This window comes from Temnothorax longispinosus, chromosome 2, assembly GCF_030848805.1.
Source record: "Temnothorax longispinosus isolate EJ_2023e chromosome 2, Tlon_JGU_v1, whole genome shotgun sequence".
Lineage (NCBI taxonomy): Eukaryota > Metazoa > Arthropoda > Insecta > Hymenoptera > Formicidae > Temnothorax > Temnothorax longispinosus.
Genome location: NC_092359.1, coordinates 14,074,721 through 14,094,601, shown reverse-complemented (window position 1 = coordinate 14,094,601; position 19,881 = coordinate 14,074,721). Strand labels below are relative to the sequence as shown.

Sequence of the window (19,881 nt, the reverse complement as noted above, 5' to 3'; positions counted from 1 at the left end):
TACATACATACATACGGACATGCGATTTTAATGCAATATTTCGACATTTTAGAACACTCTGAACATATTAGCATCAAAAACTCAAAAAACAATCTTTTCTTTGGTTTTTTCTACCCCTATTTCATATATAATTCATTTAAATTTGGTTGACTAGACCCAACTTTATACGCAATCAAAGGTTCATATACGAAATTCACGAAAACAAAGCTTCCTTTATGAGGAAGCAAAAGAACCTGTCTCTACATTTTCATGCCAGGAACGCCTTTGTACACTGTATAGTTTCTTTGTAATAAGTGAAATACAAACATGCTGCATTACAGCCAACTTGCCCCGATAGTAGGGTAAGTTGGCTATGCGGCAAAAGTTTATGTTAAATTAATGAAAACGTAATAGAAACACAAAACGAGTAACAGATATGTACTTCTTGATGAAGATTGTATCTTTTAAGGTAATTTTGTAATAATTAAATAGCAAAATGCTGTTGCAGAAAATCAATTGTAAACTCTATTTTAGATGTAACTTTCTTTAATATAAAAATATTTATATAAACATATATCTATAGCTTCTATCAGCATTGTAGGTAGCAAATTACATATTGTACTTACACAGGTCTCACGCGCGCGGTAACAAGTCAAGCTAAGCGTGCCTTGATATGAGCCAACAGATCCCATCCCTAAATAGGGGAGACCGAAGCTCGTTGGCACAAGAAGTAAGTTGGCAATGCGTTCCGTTTATGTATTTATAGCGAAAGAAACAATGGAAAAGTTACAAAATATCACAAAATGTCACAAAATATCTCTTTTATGATATAGGTATTTTTCCCAAAGTTTTATTTAAATCAAACAAGTATTACAATAAAAAAAGAGAAAACTCTGATTCAAGAGGTGGCAATTTAAGTAAATTTTCGAGCGTTTCAAAATATCGTATTAATAATGTTCTTCAGCTTGAGAAGTAAATCAAAGTGACGTATTATTAGTTAAAAGAAACGTTTCTGTTACTATACGACATGTTATTTTGAGGAACAACAGTAATTTATTGTAATAAAATGACTGAAATCAAACGTAGGGGAAACCAAGGCTCGTTGGCACTGTTTTCACAATTTCGGCATTTGAGTTTTTAAACAACTAGTTATCATGATTAAACAGTACTAATATAATAAAGAGAATCTTTCTCTACATTTTCATACCAAGAACGCTTCTGTATACTGTATATATAGTTTCTTTGTAATAAGTGAAATACGAACATTCTGCAAAATGTTCGGGAGCATAACATTCTGTTAATAAAACTTTAGAAATAATGCAGAAACATAAATTGCTGATGCACCGACTAGGGCTGAAATGTGTCAATCGACATGGCAATTTCATACAAAATCTTATTCAATATAAGTTTATTCCACCTGCAGTATACAAAGTATAATTGCAGCATCAAATTATAATTCACTATTGATTAACCATTAAAAGCTATGACATTGCCATATAAATGCAGTATAATAATACTTTCATTAATTAATTATAATCTTTAATAGAAATTACGTGGATGCAGATTTATCTACAAACTATCCACATGGATGCAACGTTTTTTTTTCATCACTACATCGAAGTCTTTTATCCTCGAAATGTCAATAAAAATTCCCTGTACATATTTCTTAATAGATATATCCACAGAAAATCTACATTGATATTTCGGAGATAATACACTTCGATGTAGTGATGAGAAAAGAACTTTGCATCCATGTAGATAGTTTGTGGATAAATCTGCATCCACGTAGTCCACGTAAATTACGTGGATTCGACGTGGATGTGACGTGACTGTTTTTATCGGGTAGATATATGTTTATATTAATATTTTTATATTGAAGAAAGTTATATCTAAAATAGTTTACAATTGTTTTTCTGCAACAGCATTTTGCTATTTGATCATTACAAAATAACTGTAAAAGATACAACCTTTATCAAGAAGTACATATCTGTTACCCGTTTTGTGTTTCTATTACGTTTTCATTAATTTAACATGGACTTTTGTCGCATAGCCAACTTACCCTACTATCGGGGCAAGTTGGCTACAATGCAGAATGTTCGTATTTCACTTATTACAAAGACACTATATAATATATACAGTATACAGAAACCACTGCCGTCGTTCCTGGTATGAAAATGTAGAGAAAGGTTCTCTTTATCATATTAGTACTGTTTAATCATGATAACTAGTTGTTTAAAAAACTCAAATGCCGAAATTGTGAAAACAGTGCCAACGAGCCTTGGTCTCCCCTACGTTTGATTTCAGTCATTTTATTACAATAAATTACTGTTGTTCTCCAAAATAACATGTCGTATAGTAACAGAAACTTTTCTTTCAACTAATAATACGTCACTTTGATTTTCTTCTCAAGCTGAAGAACAGTAATACGATATTTTGTAACGCTCGAAAATTTGCTTGCCACCTCTTGAATTAGAGTTTTTCTCTTTTTCTATTGTAATACTTGTTTGATTTAAATAAAACTTTGGGAAAAATACCTGTGTCATAAAAGAGATATTTTGTGATAACTTTTCCATTGTGTCTTTTGCTATAAATTCATAAACGCATTGCCAACTGGTCCCTTGTGCCAACGAACCCCGGTCTCCTTTACACATGTGATACACATGTATATACATAGAGTATATGCAAATTGTATAAGAAATAAAAGCGCATCCAAAAACTTATAAATTTGGAATTGTACAAGAAATTATCGATTTATTGAAAACAAAATTGGTAAATGTAAATATTAATGGCGATTTCAAAGACCTCACCGAAAAGACCTTGCAAAAAGTTTTAGTTGTCGCTCGTTGTCTGTTAAAAAGTTATTATCCAAATAAATTTAAATGTTTAAAAAATATAAAAGCTATCCTTAGTATTGCAAGACAAATGATTAATATGTACGTGGAAGTGTAGTAGATTCATGAGCGAAGAAGAGGTCTTGTCCCTCTTCTTGCACCACTCTCCAGAAACCCACACTTTTTTAATAAGATAATTGTATCTTAAAAATAAAATTTCAGATAAGTTTTTAACTTTCCACGCGAAGCGAGGACCATTTCACCTCATTCACCGCTTATAGGACGTTGAAAACCCACGTGAAACAGATATCGATTGGCGTGTAAGAGGGTAAAGACAGAAAAATTCAGCAAAATAAAAATACCTCCTTAAATATATATATGGTGTTGTAAAAAATTATGTTCTGTTAAATTTTTTTGTTAATGACTTATAATAATTACAATGAATAACAATGACTAAAATCTTTTGAAAGTTACTCAGGGTCCTTGATAATATTTATCAAAGTCTTTGAAATCGATGAGGTCGCCATTAATATTTGATCTAATTATTTATTCAAAATCTTGCTAATTAGAATAGTATTTGTTACAATATCCTGAATATAGCAGAACAATCTGTGCAACAAAAGATGATAAGTCCTAGTCCGAAAATCTTTGAATACTAGATAATAATAGACAATAATTTGACCAGAGTTTCGTTAAAATTACATTTTAGTATACACAATTTTTTTGTTAATATTCTTATCGTAGTTTTTGTTAAATTGTGTTTCTCAAGTAAGAAGTATAATTTCTTTTACCTCAGGATATGTTACGACTACTTCGCCGGTAATTGGTTGCACGGCCTGGGCATTCAGTCCTGCGATCTCCAGAGTATTCGGCGGCAATGGAATCGCAGGTTCGAACGCAGAATGACTATTAATTAGTACTATATTAATTCTGTCTTTTTCTATTTCATGTAATGGCCTGATTGCATGGCCTATATATTCCTCCGAAAGTCGTTGAATAACAGGGAAGTAATAGTAATGTCGTATCAGATTATCGACAATGTAATATAGAGCATTCCATGTTCTCAGCCACAAACCTTCAGGTTTTGCAATGGCAGCATGTGTGTATGGTCGAACAGTCGGATAACTTGGACCACCGATATAATCCTTAAGCCAAGGTGCAGAACCATATGGAATATAACCTACTATAGGTGGCTTACCTTTAGAAACCTGAAAGAACAGTATACCTACAGATAATGGAAGGAGCTAAAACTGAATACTTATTATTTTGCAATAAATAAACGAAATAAAATATATTAAGTACTATTTTGCGGAAAAGAGTCGTCACTTTTATTAGCAGATAATGCAAAAATAATAATGTAATTGAAGTTTGGAGCGTTCTTAAAGCAAAAATTAAATATTTTCCCTAATAAAAAAATTATAAAAAAAGTATTTATATATATATATATATGTATATAAAACAATAAAATTACAACAAAATAACAAATTAAAAAGTAATAAAGAAATGACAAAAGATAAAAAAGAATGGAATTTTCTCGAAAACGATGATTCCTGCGTTTTGTGCCAAAATGTACAAATACTTATGAGGGCAATCTTTATATGATCCATTACGTTAAAGAAAAAATAGTTTAGTAACAGTCAGAGCCCGAAAGTTATCCGTTTAGTCTGAAGTATCAGCGCATACTTGTATATGTACATACGAGAAATTTGTAACGATTATTCCTGCATTTTGTGCAAAAATATACAAGTGCGAAAACAAAAAAGAGTGCGAAAGCTCTTTTCAAGACGAACATTTTCCGCCCTTAGTCATTAAAATCCGTCCATACCAATTTTGGACAGATGGGGGTAAAAGTGACGTGGATTTGTCTCATATATATATATATATATATATTGTGCGACGGTGCGTTAATGCCATCATTATCCGCAACTTTTTGACCAAGAACGGAACGAATACCATCCAACAGCCATCGAATTTACCTGATTTGGCTCCCTGCGACTTCTTTCTGTTCAATCGAATCAAAAAACCACTACGGGGAACGCGTTTTAGCAGCCGAGAGGAGATAATGGAAACTCGAAGACGGCTCTGATGGCCATACCGAACACCGAGTATAAAAAATGTTTCGAGGATTGGCTCAAGCGCTGGCATAAGTGCGTTGCAGTCGATGGGGAGTACTTTGAAGGGGACAATATTAATATTGATGAATAAACTTGTATTTTGCATTTTCTAAATAAATTCCGGGAACTTTTTGATCAAGGTAGTATATATATATATATATATATACACGGGGGAAGGCGGGAGCCAAAAAATCTTAAATAGCATGTGGGGTTGAGTGAGGGCTCGTTCGAAAGGGCTTTTTGAGACGAAAACAACGCGATGTCGCGTCGCCGAGGTCTCTACAATTCTTTTTCGCAGAGTTATGATTATTTGAACATTTTTATTGAGATTTTGCGATAGCGAGAGCCCACGGCGACAACAGAAGAAAGATAAGGCTTCACACGGGCACGCGCGTTTCTGTGTGAGTGTGTGTGTTTACTAGTACATTAGTTTAATCATTACCTGATTAGCGTAAATACACTATTTTTGATACGCGTATTAAACAATCGATGTAGACTAGCACAATAGCCCCGGGACCGAGCGTGTTATATTTATACGTATACGGCACTGAGAAGCGCGCCATGCTCTCCCCACTTCGTCGCTCTCTCCACGCGTCTATGCGCGGAGGACTAATGTTCTCTCGTGGAATGGAGTATAGATACTTTTAATTTGCTACGTAAACGCACTTGATTTATAAGGCAATTTCGCTAAGTTGCTTGCAATTTAAAAATAGACTAAATAATTAAAGTTCACTAAAGTTGATTGACTTTACCTCCCATAATCCATAGAAACATTGAGTTAAACCAATGTCCTGCACTATAACATCAAACTCGATAGTTTTAATCATTTCCAAAAGTTCTTTCGCTGCTTTAGTATTTGTCATTGTGTCACATGCGTGAATACCCCACTGATATGTAAAATACGCCGTATAAAGTACGCTGTACTGTTCCCATTCAACTGGATTATAATCCTCAGCTTCTTCATTAGTTTGCAAATCGAAAACCTGAGAATAATAGCCATACAGGAGAAGAGATATAAAAATATGATAAATTAGCATCTCCGAAAGCATACCTTATATAAAAGAGAAAATATTTTAAAATAAAAAAGTAATATTTTTTGTTATTTGTTTTATAAATTGCAATTAATTGATTTATGTCTCTCAAAATGTTTCCAAATTTGAAATTTCATAACATTTACTCACGGCGTACGTCAAATTCTGCGCAAGTTTTCCTTTAACCTTAGTCTCATGTATGCTGATTGAGTGTACATAATGGCCTTTGCGAAGCAGTCCTTTAACCAAATGCTCTGTCCAGACGTGATGGCTAGTCGACTGAATAGGCTCTATCACTAAAATCGACAATAATTTCGACGCTGTCACGAGATCACCTATTAAGATACAACAAACAAAAAAAATGACACGACTTAACATTGTTGCGCAAAACTTGTCGCGTGATCTCTCAATCAGACGATAAGACCGAATGTATCAGCATGCTTAGTATAGCATTCCCCCTCTTCTCATTTCGAGATAATAGCGTTCATCATAATATTACTTTATCTAACAAGCTAATAATATTGGATTTTCTCGGCAACTTAGCTGTACAATCATAAAAATAAGAAGAAGAAAAATACATAAACGAATCATTAATAATATGTACATGTATATGTAAGTATTGTAGATATAGTACGCAGTATCTATTCACTCCCTATTGCTATTATTATTGAAATTGAATGACGACATTCACATGCAAGATAATTATTCAATCAGTGTTGGTTACGTAATACATGATTGGTCATTATAGGGGAGAGTTTCCAAGTAGCAAAGTGACGTCAGAAGACGACATAATGACGTCTATTTTTAGTCATTTTTGGTCTATGACGTCGGCGACTAATAATAGACGTTTATAAGACGTCTTAAAGTCGTCCAAATAAGATCTTTTTGTAATATAACTACTTCTTTATATTGTATAATAAAGTAATAATAATATAAAAACCACAAAATTTTTTAACTACAATATGTTTGTTTCGCAACTTTATGATTAAAGTGGTGAATTTATGGTATAAGTGGATGTAGTTGCGTGTAATTATAGTTTTATGATAACTATTTCATGCAGTGTTATAGCTATCAAAAAGATATCATTACAAGTTTTTTGAACATTTTAAAGATGTACGTCATAGACAAGTGCAGTTAATAAGGAAGCATCGGGGTCAGAAAATCGTCATTGTCCACTGGATCATCGAAATCAAGCAACACGGGCGCGGTACTGTACTAGGATGGGTGACCTCCTTGAGAGAGCGAGGCTATACGCACATGATATGTAAAGAAACAGTTAAAAAAGCGTTTTTTTCCTAGATAAAAAAAAGAACGTTTTTTTATAAACGTTTATCAAGTAGACATTTTAACATTTTAATTTCATAAAAAATATTTTTAGAAACCGGTAAGTCGTACATTGGTCCTATTTGTGCCGTCAATAAGACGTCAAAAAATGACGGCTCATTGACGTGACATATCGACGTCATTTTTGGGTCTCATGAGACCCTATTTAGGACGTTTAATTGGTCATTTTATGACCAAAATTTAACACCATTTTAACGTCATTTTGCTACTTGGGTTGCCGAATGCTTAAGTTCTTTTTTATTATATTTCTTATTTGGTAGTGATGTGTACGCAAATAAACGTTGGAAATTGAAGCTTGATGTTTCAGGCACCTAGTATTACATGTTTAACTTTTTATCAATAACAAATTAATTTGTTATTTTGTAACATGCCGCATGTAGGTCTTTTTGTAACATGCTGCAAAAGGTACAATTTAGGCAACCGCGGTCGTACCTATGGGCCTTTTAAATCATACCTCCTTGAAAGTATCGAATTTATGAACAAAAATAATTAAAAATATAAGATTAATAAAAGGAATCACTAACTTATACTATTTTATCAAAAAATAATTTATTTTAAAAAAATGATTAAGGGGGTCTGAGACCAAAAAATCATGCCCTAATTTAATGTTTATTTTTTGGGAAAACAAAACAATGGAGAGAAAATCTATTTATAGGGTTATATTGTGCATTGATTGCAGAGTAAAAAAAATTATAAACAATCAATTTTAATAAAAAAATGTAGGCAAGTTTGCGCAGCCTCTCTCGCGGGTTGGGTACAAACAGTAGTAGGGACAGCGGCCATAATTTTCGTCCCCCTGCAGCAAACAAAATTTTTTTATTAATAACAACTTAATAGTTTCCGGCCTACGTAGGGATTTGCTAAAATTTTGATTTGTTAATAAATGGCAAAAATAAAAAAAAAGTTATTTTTTCACCTGTTTTCAGTTACTCTTATTGTTATATTTAAACTGATTATTATTATTTCGCAAAACGCCTACGTAGGCCCGAAACTATTAAATTGTTATTAATAAAAAAATTTTGTTTGCTGCAGGGGGACGAAAATTATGGCCGCTGTCCCTACTACCGTTTGTACCCAACCCGCGAGAGAGGCTGCGCAAACTTGCCTACATTTTTTATTAAAATTAATTGTTTATAATTTTTTTTACTCTGCAATCAATGCACAATATAACCCTATAAATAGATTTTCTCTTTGTTGTTTTGTTTTCCCAAAAAATAAACATTAAATAGGGCATGATTTTTTGGTTTCAAGAGTGGTCTAACCCCTTAAGGGGGTAGACAACCTTAACAAGCGAAAAAATAGACATTTTTTTTAAGTTAAATATTTAAGAAATAAAAAATTCTGAGTATTTAAAACTTTGATATTTAAAACCACATAATTTTATATTTTTTTATGGTCATTTAAAAAATAAATCATTAAAAAATATTAATATATATAAGAACGGGAGTTATCGGTAATGAACAGAAGCAGTTTTGTAGCTAGTAATAGACCTGAAATCTCGAAAACGGCTCCAACAATTTCTTTTAAAAATTTTTTAGAAGTTAATGAAAACAATATCTAAAACAAAGCTTCCTCTATAAGGAAGCAATATGTTGGAAGCAAAATTAAAAAAAAAATTTTTTTTAAATTTTATTAAAGAAAATGCAATTTTACAAGGAAGACCGGGGCGAAATCGTGACTATTTTTTTGGTGCCGATTTTTAACAACAAAACAAATAATTTTAGTAAAATGTGGTATACCGTTGTAAAAAGTGAACCATTGGCTACAAAATTTATAAGGACATTTTTAATCTACATTGCTTTATTGTTCACCTGGTAAAAAAATTTTACTGGATTTGTGTTCAGCATGCATTACTCTTCAGAATCACTTATCTCGAGATTCGGAGAGAAAATAATATTTAAAATTTTTGACGCGCAAAAAATTTTAGTTTTGACCTCCAAAAACACGTTTACCTTAATGAAAATTACAACATGGGATATAATCTCACTAAACTCCCTTGGTCACATGGGCACCATAAGTAGTGTTTACAATATTAATGGCGAGTTCACCCAACATACAGATAATTGTAGTGACGACTCCGCCCCAGTGACGACTCCGCCCCGGTCTCCCCTATTCTCTGCTTTAACCAAAAATATACTTTGTATTTATACTTAGTTAAAGCAGTCCACACAGCACACTGTATCTTGGGGATATCCCAAATTGTCCCAGATTTTCAAATACGATCCCACGGATACCCCAGGTTCTGCCCGGGATATTCCAATAGGATATCGTGAGATATTCTATTATAATCTCACAATATCTAAATATTCTGTCATATCCGTTGGCTTTACATAAGATATCTTACGAGATCTTCTGAAGGATATGCTTTAGGATATATTATGCTTTGCATAAGATATCTATGAAAAAAATTTTTTGGAGTTGCCGCTGCCAATGTGTTTAGAATGTTCTAAAACGTCGAAAAATACATTTTTTTTAAATGTGTGTGTGTGTATGTAGGTACATCTTGTAAATGGTGTGGCTGCTTTAACTTCCGCAAATTTGGAGATATCGGTTTCAATTTTTTTTTTATTTTACAATTCTGTATAACATAATTTATTATTAATTACAATATCAATGCAATTAATACAACATTTTCTATATTTACGTTATATTTACTTATTCTTTACATTAACATTATGCAGCAACTGCACGCAAAACCTGTTAATGTTTCTACGACTTACGCTTGTTTATATCTTGCGTAATTCAGAATATTATGAAGAAATTTGTAGGATATCTGAGAAAAAGGGGACCTGGGAACACGTATGGGAAAGATGTATGAGATGGGAAAAAAAGTGAGGGAACGTGGTGGGAGAAAAAGCAAGAAGAAGACAAAAAGGGAAAGAGGAGAGGGAGGTAGGGAGAGAAAGAGTAAATGAAGATAAATGAATTAGAGCAGAAAGAGAGAAGTAAGGAAGAAAAAATGAGAAAGAAAGAAAACGGAAGTCCTTGGGGGGAGAGGGCGTTAGACAATAAGATAGATATAAGTGATTGTAAGATAGAAAGTAAGTTAGAGATAAAGTTTAAAAAAATGTGAGCGATGTGTGTGTGTGTGTGTGTGTGTGTGTGTGTGTGTGTGCGTGCGTGCGTGCGTGCGTGCGTGCGTGCGTGCGTGCGGATACAGCGATAAGTAGAATAAGATAGAATAAGATAGAAATAAGTACGGGCTAAAGAGTCATGTAACGGAAGTCTATTGTAACCCCATAGGGGAACAATAAAGTATATCTAATCTAATTATGAAGAAATTAAGGAACAAAAATGCGTAGACATCAATTAGATTTTGTTCCACCCAGCTCTGAGATTTCAGCGGCATTACTAAAGTTCCATTTGGATGGCGGACGGTGTATTCAATGCTCCAAACAGCTAAATCTAATGGTGATATTGGCCGACCCCGGAATTCGCTGGATAATCGTTTCATATTTCTCATATAACTTTACAAAAAAATGTTTTACTATTAATAATGTAATAAATAATTACATTTTAATAAATGCATTTCAGTTAAAGAAATAAAAACCAAATATATATGACAAGACACATAAACAAAAAAGCCAAATTTTATAATCTATAATTTAATAAGCAATTGTAGGCAACAGGAATAGCAACAGGAATTTGTAAATCGATTATACTATATTAAATATTAAAGTTTATCTGTAAATATTAGTAATTATCTGAAATGTAGAGCTGTATTGTTAATATATTTACTGTTTAAAATAATTATTAAAACATGATCAAAATATGAAACCTTTCATTGTAAAGTACTTCTTTAACTGCGTGTAATATGGATTGCGTGGACAAAGTTTTAATGTCCAAGTATATGCCAACACCTTTAGCTACTAAGATTCTTGTGTTGAATTTTTGATCTCCAAAGAAAGGCATTACGATCATTGGTATGCCTTTCCAAATAGCTTCCTGCGCACTCAAAAGGCCATGTGTCCAGACTACTCTTACATTTTTGTGAGCTATAGACATAAAGGTATATTTATAATAAATATTAACTCTCAACTATGGAAATCTCACATTGATACAAACAATTTATTAGCTGTATATGTCCCAATTAAACTAATGTGATAAACTCTTCAATCAACAATTGTGTTGCTTGTATATCATTTTTAAACAAAAAGCGAGTTGTTCTTGTTGTAATAAAAACTACTTTTTTATTATAAATAGATTATAATATATATAGGTAACTGTAATAACTAAAAACTGAAATTGTCTTATAATAAGTGCGAAAAAATTATAAAATAAAATAAAATTGTTTAGACATTACTGCGAGGTAACTACATAAACTATAAATACAACAAAAATTGATTTTCTTAGGCTATATTTTTAAAATGTAGTTATGCTGTAATTAGTCAATAACCAACTTATCCACAACATATTTGTACATATATATGCGATGTTTTCGTGCATGTCTATCGCAATATTTTACTAAAACCCTAGCGATTACAGTAACAATTTAAACCGGTATTACGTAAAGTAAGTAATTTTTATAATTATAAATCTTATTTTTCTCAAAGCAGTTTTTAAAAGAATGGTGCCTATTGCATTAAGGGGGAACCCAGTTTGGTCGGTCAACAAAGTCAATTTTTTTTATTGCATAAATAAATAATATAAGGCTTGAAGAATATGTTCCTAAAGTGTTATTGTCGAATTCATAAAATTGACGAAATTAGAGCCCTTTTTAGTGAGACACGCTTTGAGTTGATACAACAGACGGTTACCACAAATACATGTACCAATTTCGCAGTTTCCTCGGCATTCTATCGTTGTGAGAACATTAAAATTTTTTTCATACCTGTCTAGACTTTCAACTATAGTGTTTGGTCCTATCTGATATAAACGTGTGTTTGTATTTACGTGTATTTTGTGTGTGTGCAAATTGTGATAAAAATCGCCGAATAAGAATTCTTCAAGGAAGAGGAAGGCATTTTATAAACCCAGAATAGCGAACTAAGCGTTATTTAACTGTAAGTATCGTAAAAATATCAAAAACTTTATTTCTTTATTGCAACTGTGACTCTTTTGATTCGCCATATTAAATCCGCCATTTTAAATTTTGAAAATCTGATATCAGATCCCTTACAAAAAAGTATTACTAGCTGGTTAGTAATAAATACTTATTTTGTGTATTAATAATACTAAAATTAAGTATTTATTAGTACTTGAATCACTGTGATCCAAGTATTGCATAGTATTTTATTACTGGTCAGTAATTTATGAAAGTAGTATTTAATACAGGACGAGTATTGAATACTTAGTATTAAATTTCTGATAAGAAAGCATTTAATACTAGGTGAAAAATACTTGTGTAATAAATACTTGTGTTGAATTACTGATGAGTATTTCAATGTTAGTACTGAAGTACTGAACCAAGGATTCCATGTGTAATAAATCACTGGCCAGTATTTTAATATTAATACTCAAGTACTGAACTGAATATTCCATGTGAAATTAATCACTGACCAGTACTACAATTTGTATAGAAACATTATAATGGGTAATTCCTGATAATATTAAGGAAAAGAGATAAAAGTAAGGCACAAATACATTTTATATGAAGGTCTGTACTAATTCGTCGTGATAAAAGTGTACAAGTTTTGAAATATAGTACTGAGGATATCATTTTAATATCCAATTCAAAATTTTATTACTCTTTTTAAACTGAATTTGTTTCTTAAGATGATTTTTGAAAAATTATATATTTGCGCTGGTTATGACACATGTAGACTATATATAACACTTACATCAAATTAAGAAGTAGTCTACCACGTAAGGCAGTTGGCTCACGATCCAGAGGTCCCGAGTTCGATCCCACCAAGGTAAGTGTTTTTCAAATACGAGAAAATATTTATAATTATAGACTGCATCTTAAGAAACAAATTTAGTTATAAAATAATAATAAAATTTCGAAAAAAAAATAATTTTTTTTTATGCCGGGTAAATATCGGAAATCGAAATATCGGTGAGTAATTCAATACTAAGCACCAGTAGTTCTGTGTAGTATTAATCACTACCTATAATACTTATCACTACCAGTATTTTCCCAGTATTTCCCAAATAAATATTGACAGTATTAAATCACTGAGATTTTAAGTATTTAGTCAGTAATACTTTTCTGTAAGGGATTCGGATTTAGCGATCTCAAAAACCTTTATACTGAAATCTTTATGCATTTTTATGTGCTTTTTCGGCAAAAAAATAAACTTTAAAAGCGTTTTTCTCAAAACTGCTTTTTCCAATTTGGCGTGCAAGATAACTCAAAAAATAATCAATCAAATAACTTTTGCCAAGTACGATTTGATTCCTTATAATTTCTCCAGGGGTTATATATCAACCGTTATAACTTTGGCTGCGGTTAACTTGACGCTGCAAATGCTTCGAAGCATTCCTCTTCTCCTTTCTTTCAACGAAGAAAAAAGAAGAAGAAAAACGCTACAAAGTATTTGTAGCGTCAAGTTGATCGTAGCCTTTGTTGTTTATTTATATCATTTTTATCAACAATAGAAAATTGATTTTTTCATCAGTGAACAATTAAAAGAGTGTTGTGCTATTCGTGGGTTCTGAAAAAGGTTGGTAGTTTTGAGTGTATAGAACGTTATAAAACGGTACAACAAAACACGTATATTTTCATCTATGACAGGCTCAAGAAAACTAATCATAACTGTAAATTTTGCTGCTTAAAAGAAAAACATAATTAATATTCATCTCCATAAACTTCTAGATGGGTGTGAGTTGCATTTGTACGAGTAAACGGAAAAATATTCGATGTATGTTCGAGAGAAAACTCTAGCGGCAACGCTATCACTTGGTAGCGCGACTAAATATTTACGACTAAATATCTTCGACAAAATAACTCGGGAAAAATATCTCACGTCGAAATATTTCTCCGACACAATATTTTCAACAAGATATCATTGCTTTCATTTATGTTGTAATAAACGCCAATTTTGCAATAAACGCCACACTATGTGTCTAGTTTAATAATAGTGGTGCCCCCCGCAGGGGGGCGGAACCTACTGCCTCCACGCATACATTGGTCCACGCGAAACAAGGTGCCACATGGGTTCACAACTTTCCAAGTGGATTTGCAATAAACGCCTAATGTTCAGCTATATTCTTGATATTTGTGAAATTATCTGTCGGCGAGATATTTAGTCGCGAGATACTTTGTCGGTGAGATATTTTAACCAAGATATTTTGTCGAAGATATTTAGTCGGAGATCAATTGTTACGCAGCACTTTGGGTTAGTCACTAACTGGAACATTGTGTGTAATATATTGATTTTTACCGATTTTATACCAATTTGTGACTACGGCTTCAAATTACTTACTTACTTATTCAATTATTGAGTGATTTCTTTATCGAATACAATAAAATATTTTATTCTAATGAGGTCACTTGACCATTCATCTAAATAGAAAATTACAAATGTAATAATCCGATTATAGAGATCATTAAGTACACGAAAAATCTGTTTTAAAGACATTTTTCATTATTTTGCGTGAAAATTATAACGAGAATGTTTTTTCCTATTTTCGAAGAAATTTTGGCAAAAAGCGTTGCAACAAGCCGAAAAAGCCATCTAAAAAAATAATAGATCAAGCAGGAGAAATAAACGTGAGAAATAATGTGTATAATGCATAGTTACAGTATTGCTTTCTATCAGTGGATGTTCATGCAGTCCAGAGCAGCACCAAGTAGTTTGATAGAAGAGCAAAAGATTTATTTATTAGATATGTAAGTAAGAAAAAGTTAAATTTGATATAAACCATACTTTTTCCAATATTAATCATCAATACTGAAAATCCAAAGTATACGTGTAACATCAACTACAGATTTTCAGTATACATAGACAGTGAATATCACAATACAGATTCATACTTAACCTACTTTTATGTTTAAAATATATAATTAGATGTAAATAATAATTACTGTTTTTGTATTATGTTGCAGTGTTACGTTGCTTTCCATCAGTGGAAGTTCACGCAGAGCAGCACCAAGCAGTTTGATTTCTATCAAACTCTTCTGAGCGACAGCTTCATTTATTAGATACATAAGTAAGAAAAATTTAAACTTGGTATAAACTGCGTTCCAATATTTTAATATCCAGTACTGAAAATCTAAAGTGTATGTATAACATTAACCATAGATTTTCAGTATAGACAGTGAATATCGGAACACGTCATACTTAATCCATCATTATGTATGAAATAAACAGGGTGATTTTTTTATTTCGCGTGTCAATCATCTCTGCTATAATTATCTCAGAAAGTATTGATTTATTGGAAAAATGTTTCAGATAAAAGTTGGAGAGTTCAAGGAGGACCAATAGACAATTTTATTAGATTTTGAGTCCGGGACCTGTGTTAAGCCTAATAGGATCCAAGTCAAATTATTTAAATAAAAACCCCCTTTTTATGGTATCATCTTTTTCTACTAATTAATATGAGCAACTTTTGTCTGAAACATTTTTTTATTTGCCTTATACTTTTTGAGATATTCAAGGAAAACTTGGTATTTTTTCAATATTTAGCTAACAATAGATGTTTGTCAATAAATGTTCGTCGGAGTGAAAAGTGGTACAGGACTTTTTGACTTGATTTGGTTTCAAGAATATACTGTTGCAATAGTATTCTAATTTCTTTAAATAATTGTGTACAGTCGTTCACGGAAAGGTTGCAACACTTTTTTTTTTATGATTTTTGGAACGCGCAGAAATTTTGAGATCGCGATTCACCATCTCTGTATACACGTAGTGAACGGTATGATAGCTGTCAAAGTGAACTATACAAGGTGGAGGTTCACGAAATGTATCTTGTGCGCCGCGGAAAATCTTAAGATATCAACTGGATACTGTAATATCGGGGTTAGTATAAAAGAATAAGCTAAATACACAATTTTATTTTATAAATTAATTTTTATTTTCAAGACATGTGTAACATTAAAAAATAATGTAATATAACCTATTAATATAATTACTTATAATTATATTCATATATTGTGTTATATGTTATATTAATTTTAATTACATAATTAATTACGTAATTAATAACATTAAAATTAATTAATAACATATTAATTTTAATACATAATATTAATACATAATTAATATAACAGTAAAATTAACCGGTGTCTGAATTAATGTTCGGCAAGCAGAGGACATCAGTCGATCGAAGAAGTCGGAGTTTCGTTTTTCGTCGGAGTGAAAAGTGGTACAGGACTTTTTGACTTGATTTGGTTTCAAGAATATACTGTTGCAATAGTATTCTAATTTCTTTAAATAATTGTGTGTACACATAAAAGCTTTAAGAAAATGTATACACAAATATTTAAAGAAATTAGGGTATTATTGCAATAGCATATTCTTGAGACCATATCAAGTCAAAAAGTCTTGTATCATTTTCCCCTCCGACAAGCATTTATCAAGATATAAGCTAAATATTAAAAAAATTACCAAATTTTTCTTGAATATCTCAAAAAGTATAAGACAAATAAAAAATGTTTCAGACAAAAGTTGTTTATATTAATTAGTAGAAAAAGATAATGTAATAAAAAAGGGAGTTTTTATTTAAAAAATTTGACTTGGACCCTACTGGGCTCAACATGGGTTCCAGACTCAAAATCTAATAAGAACATCCATTATTCCTCTATAAACCCTCCAACTTTTATCTGAAACATTTTTCCAATAAACCAATACTTTCTGAGATAATTAGTGAAGATAATTGGCATACAAAATAAAACTCACCTTGTATAATTAGATATAAATAATAATTACAGTTTTTGTATTATGTTATAGTGTTACGTCATTCTTTATCAGTGGAAATTCATACAGTGCAGAGTAGCATGGAGCAGTTTTGAAGAAGAAAGAGATAGAAAGATAATATCAATATTATGTTCTTAATATTGTATGTAATACTATTATTAAAAATAACAATTTGATAAAATTTAATAATATTTATTAAAATGTTTTAATTTTTAACAATATTAAATAAATATTATCCAATATTACACAAATAATATTATTGCGTTTACAATATCAATATTATTTTAAAATTGTATGTAACAATACTATTAAAAATAATTTAATAAAATTTAATAAAAATTATTAAAATGGTTTTTTAATTCCTAGCAATATTATACAAATATCACGCAAATATTATAGTAATTTTACCGTAATATTACTGATATATTGCAGTAATATTACCGCAATATTACTGAAATAAATATCAGTAATATTACTGATATTCATTTTCGCGGACATTTTAATATTACTGAGATATCTCAGTAATATTACTGCAATATTTCTGATACATTTCATTGTAATATTGCAATGGAAAAATAATATTGCTGCAATATTTTTGCAATATTATGTGCTGTGTGGGAATACTTTATTTTCCAACAAATGACTTCCAAAAGATGACCTCTGATACTCTACTTAAGACGTACCTTAACCCGCTTAACCGTTAAGTTCACGTTACGTTACTTCGCGTCCCGTCGCGTCCCGTTACGTTAAGTTCATCGTAAAGGCATAAGAGTAAAAAATAATTTCTTATTCTCCATTTATGAGTACTACAAATGAAACACTTATATAAAAATATAGCTTAAAAACTCTCTTCATTATTGATGTTACATTCTTCCCCAATTTCAGGCTTTAAGTAGCAAGAAAAGCCAACTTTACTTTATCAGGATCAAAAATTAATCTGTCGATCATTGAATAGCACATTCGATCTAATATATCGGTCACTGATACATACACAACCGGCGATCATTGATAAGGCCAAAATTAAATCAGGTCACTAATGTATACATTTACATAGTCTGCAATTTCTCTTTTGATATTTATTAGATTATGTTTAAAATTCGAGTAAAACAAGTTTTTCGATACAAAAATGATTAATCTTCAGTCATGATTAATTACTTATTTTATAGTACTTTTCTCTTATTAACTTATACGAGAATCTTACATGGTCACAAGTAAAGGCATTTTACCCTTCGCTATACAGGAGAGATTACATACGAAAATGTGACAATTTAGCATCTCCGAAAGCACATTGATCTTACGTAAGATAGAAAACAACATTTTAAAATTGAAAAATTATATTTTTTCTTATTTGTTTTATGATTTGCAAATAATTGATTTATATCTCTCAGAATGTCTTCGAGTCTCCTATAATATCTACTTACGGCGCATGTTAAATTTTGCGCAAGTTTACCCTTGTCCTTGGTCTCTAATATGCTGACTGCGTGTATATGGTGACTTTTGCGAAGCAATCTTGTAACCAAATGCTCCGTCCAGACGTGGTGGCTAGGTGACAAAACAGTCTCTATCAATAAAATCGACAATGGTTTCGACGCTGTCACGAGATCACCCATTAAAATACAATAAATAAGAAAAATGACACGACTTAACATTGTTGCGCAAAATTTCTCGTGGTCTCTCAATCAGCTGGTAAGAATGTATCTGCATGCCTAGTGTAGCATTCCTTCTCTCCTCATTTCGAGACGATAGCGTTTATCATGATATCACTTTATGTAACTTATTCAGACTGGTAATATTGAGATTTTCTCGACAACTTAGCTGTACCGTAAATAGTTGTACCGTCATAAAAATAGAAAAGTAGATATGCATAAATAAGTCATTAATAACATGTACATACATGTATTAGGTTGGCTAATAAGTCCGTGCGGTTTTTATAAGTAGATATATATTTATACTTATAAAAACCGCACGGACTTATTGGCCAACCTAATATATATATATAGATATGTGGATAGTTTGCAGTATTTATATTCGCTTCCTACTACTATTATTTTTGAAATTGAATGACGACATTCACATGCTGGATACTCGGGAAAAAAAGATTATATATAATTATATATAATTATATATCTATACTATTTATCTATACTATTATCTATACTATTATATAAAATCCTTACGGGTGGTGTATGTTTGAACGCTAATAACTTGAAAACTATTGGACCGAATTTTTACCACAAGTACATAAAATAGGGCTAGAATTTTCCGGGGAGTGCTATAGAGTGTGTATTTTTTTGTTACCAATTTTCTGGAAATCGATTTTTTTAATTTTTCTGATTCTTACGGGTAAAAGAATTTAAAAAATCGGTTTTCAGAAAATAGATAACGAAAAATTATACACTCTATAGCACTCCCCGGAAAATCCTACCCCTATTTTATATGGTTTTAATACAAATTCGGTCCAATAGCTTTAAGTTAGAAACGTTCAAACATACACCATCCGTAAGAATTAGAAAAATAAAAAAAACGTTATTAACTTAAAAACTATTGGACCGAATTTATATTAGAACTTAGAACCATATAAAAGAGGGGTAGAATTTTCCGGCGAGTGCTATAGAGTGTATAGTTTTTCGTTATCTATTTTCTGGAAACCCATTTTTTTAATTTTTTTAATTTTTACAAGTGTGGTGTATGTTTGAACGTTTTTAACTTAAAAACTATTGGACCGGATTTGTATTAAAACCATATAAAATAGGGGTAGAATTTTCCGGGGAGTGCTATAGAG

The 19,881-nt window shown here is 31.3% G+C and overlaps 1 protein-coding gene and 1 long non-coding RNA gene across 4 annotated transcripts in view; one reads left to right on the top strand and one right to left on the bottom strand.

Moving 5' to 3' along the window:
* The window catches only part of LOC139808102 (UDP-glycosyltransferase UGT5-like), a 30,732-nt gene extending 12,190 nt beyond the window's left edge, over positions 1–18,542 (bottom strand). Inside the window, exons 1-4 of one of the 2 annotated variants that reach the window (XM_071769750.1) lie at positions 18,521–18,542; positions 6,106–6,290; positions 5,677–5,907; positions 3,602–4,018 (exon numbers count right to left, since the gene is read on the bottom strand). In XM_071769750.1, coding sequence (XP_071625851.1) covers positions 3,602–4,018; positions 5,677–5,907; positions 6,106–6,290; positions 18,521–18,527 — 840 coding nt within the window. In that variant the 5' untranslated portion in view covers positions 18,528–18,542. Of the gene's footprint in view, positions 1–3,601; positions 4,019–5,676; positions 5,908–6,105; positions 6,393–18,520 lie in introns of those variants that run through there. The other variant, XM_071769749.1, reaches the window with a different exon arrangement.
* On the top strand, positions 11,802–17,757 carry LOC139808112 (uncharacterized). Of its 2 annotated transcripts, none has more exons than XR_011730789.1 (3): positions 11,802–15,073; positions 15,290–15,393; positions 17,133–17,757. It is a non-coding gene; the product is annotated as an uncharacterized lncRNA (long non-coding RNA). The 2 variants fall into 2 exon arrangements; XR_011730788.1 differs by lacking the exon at positions 17,133–17,757 and adding an exon at positions 15,636–16,509.
* Positions 18,543–19,881: the final 1,339 nt, after the last annotated feature.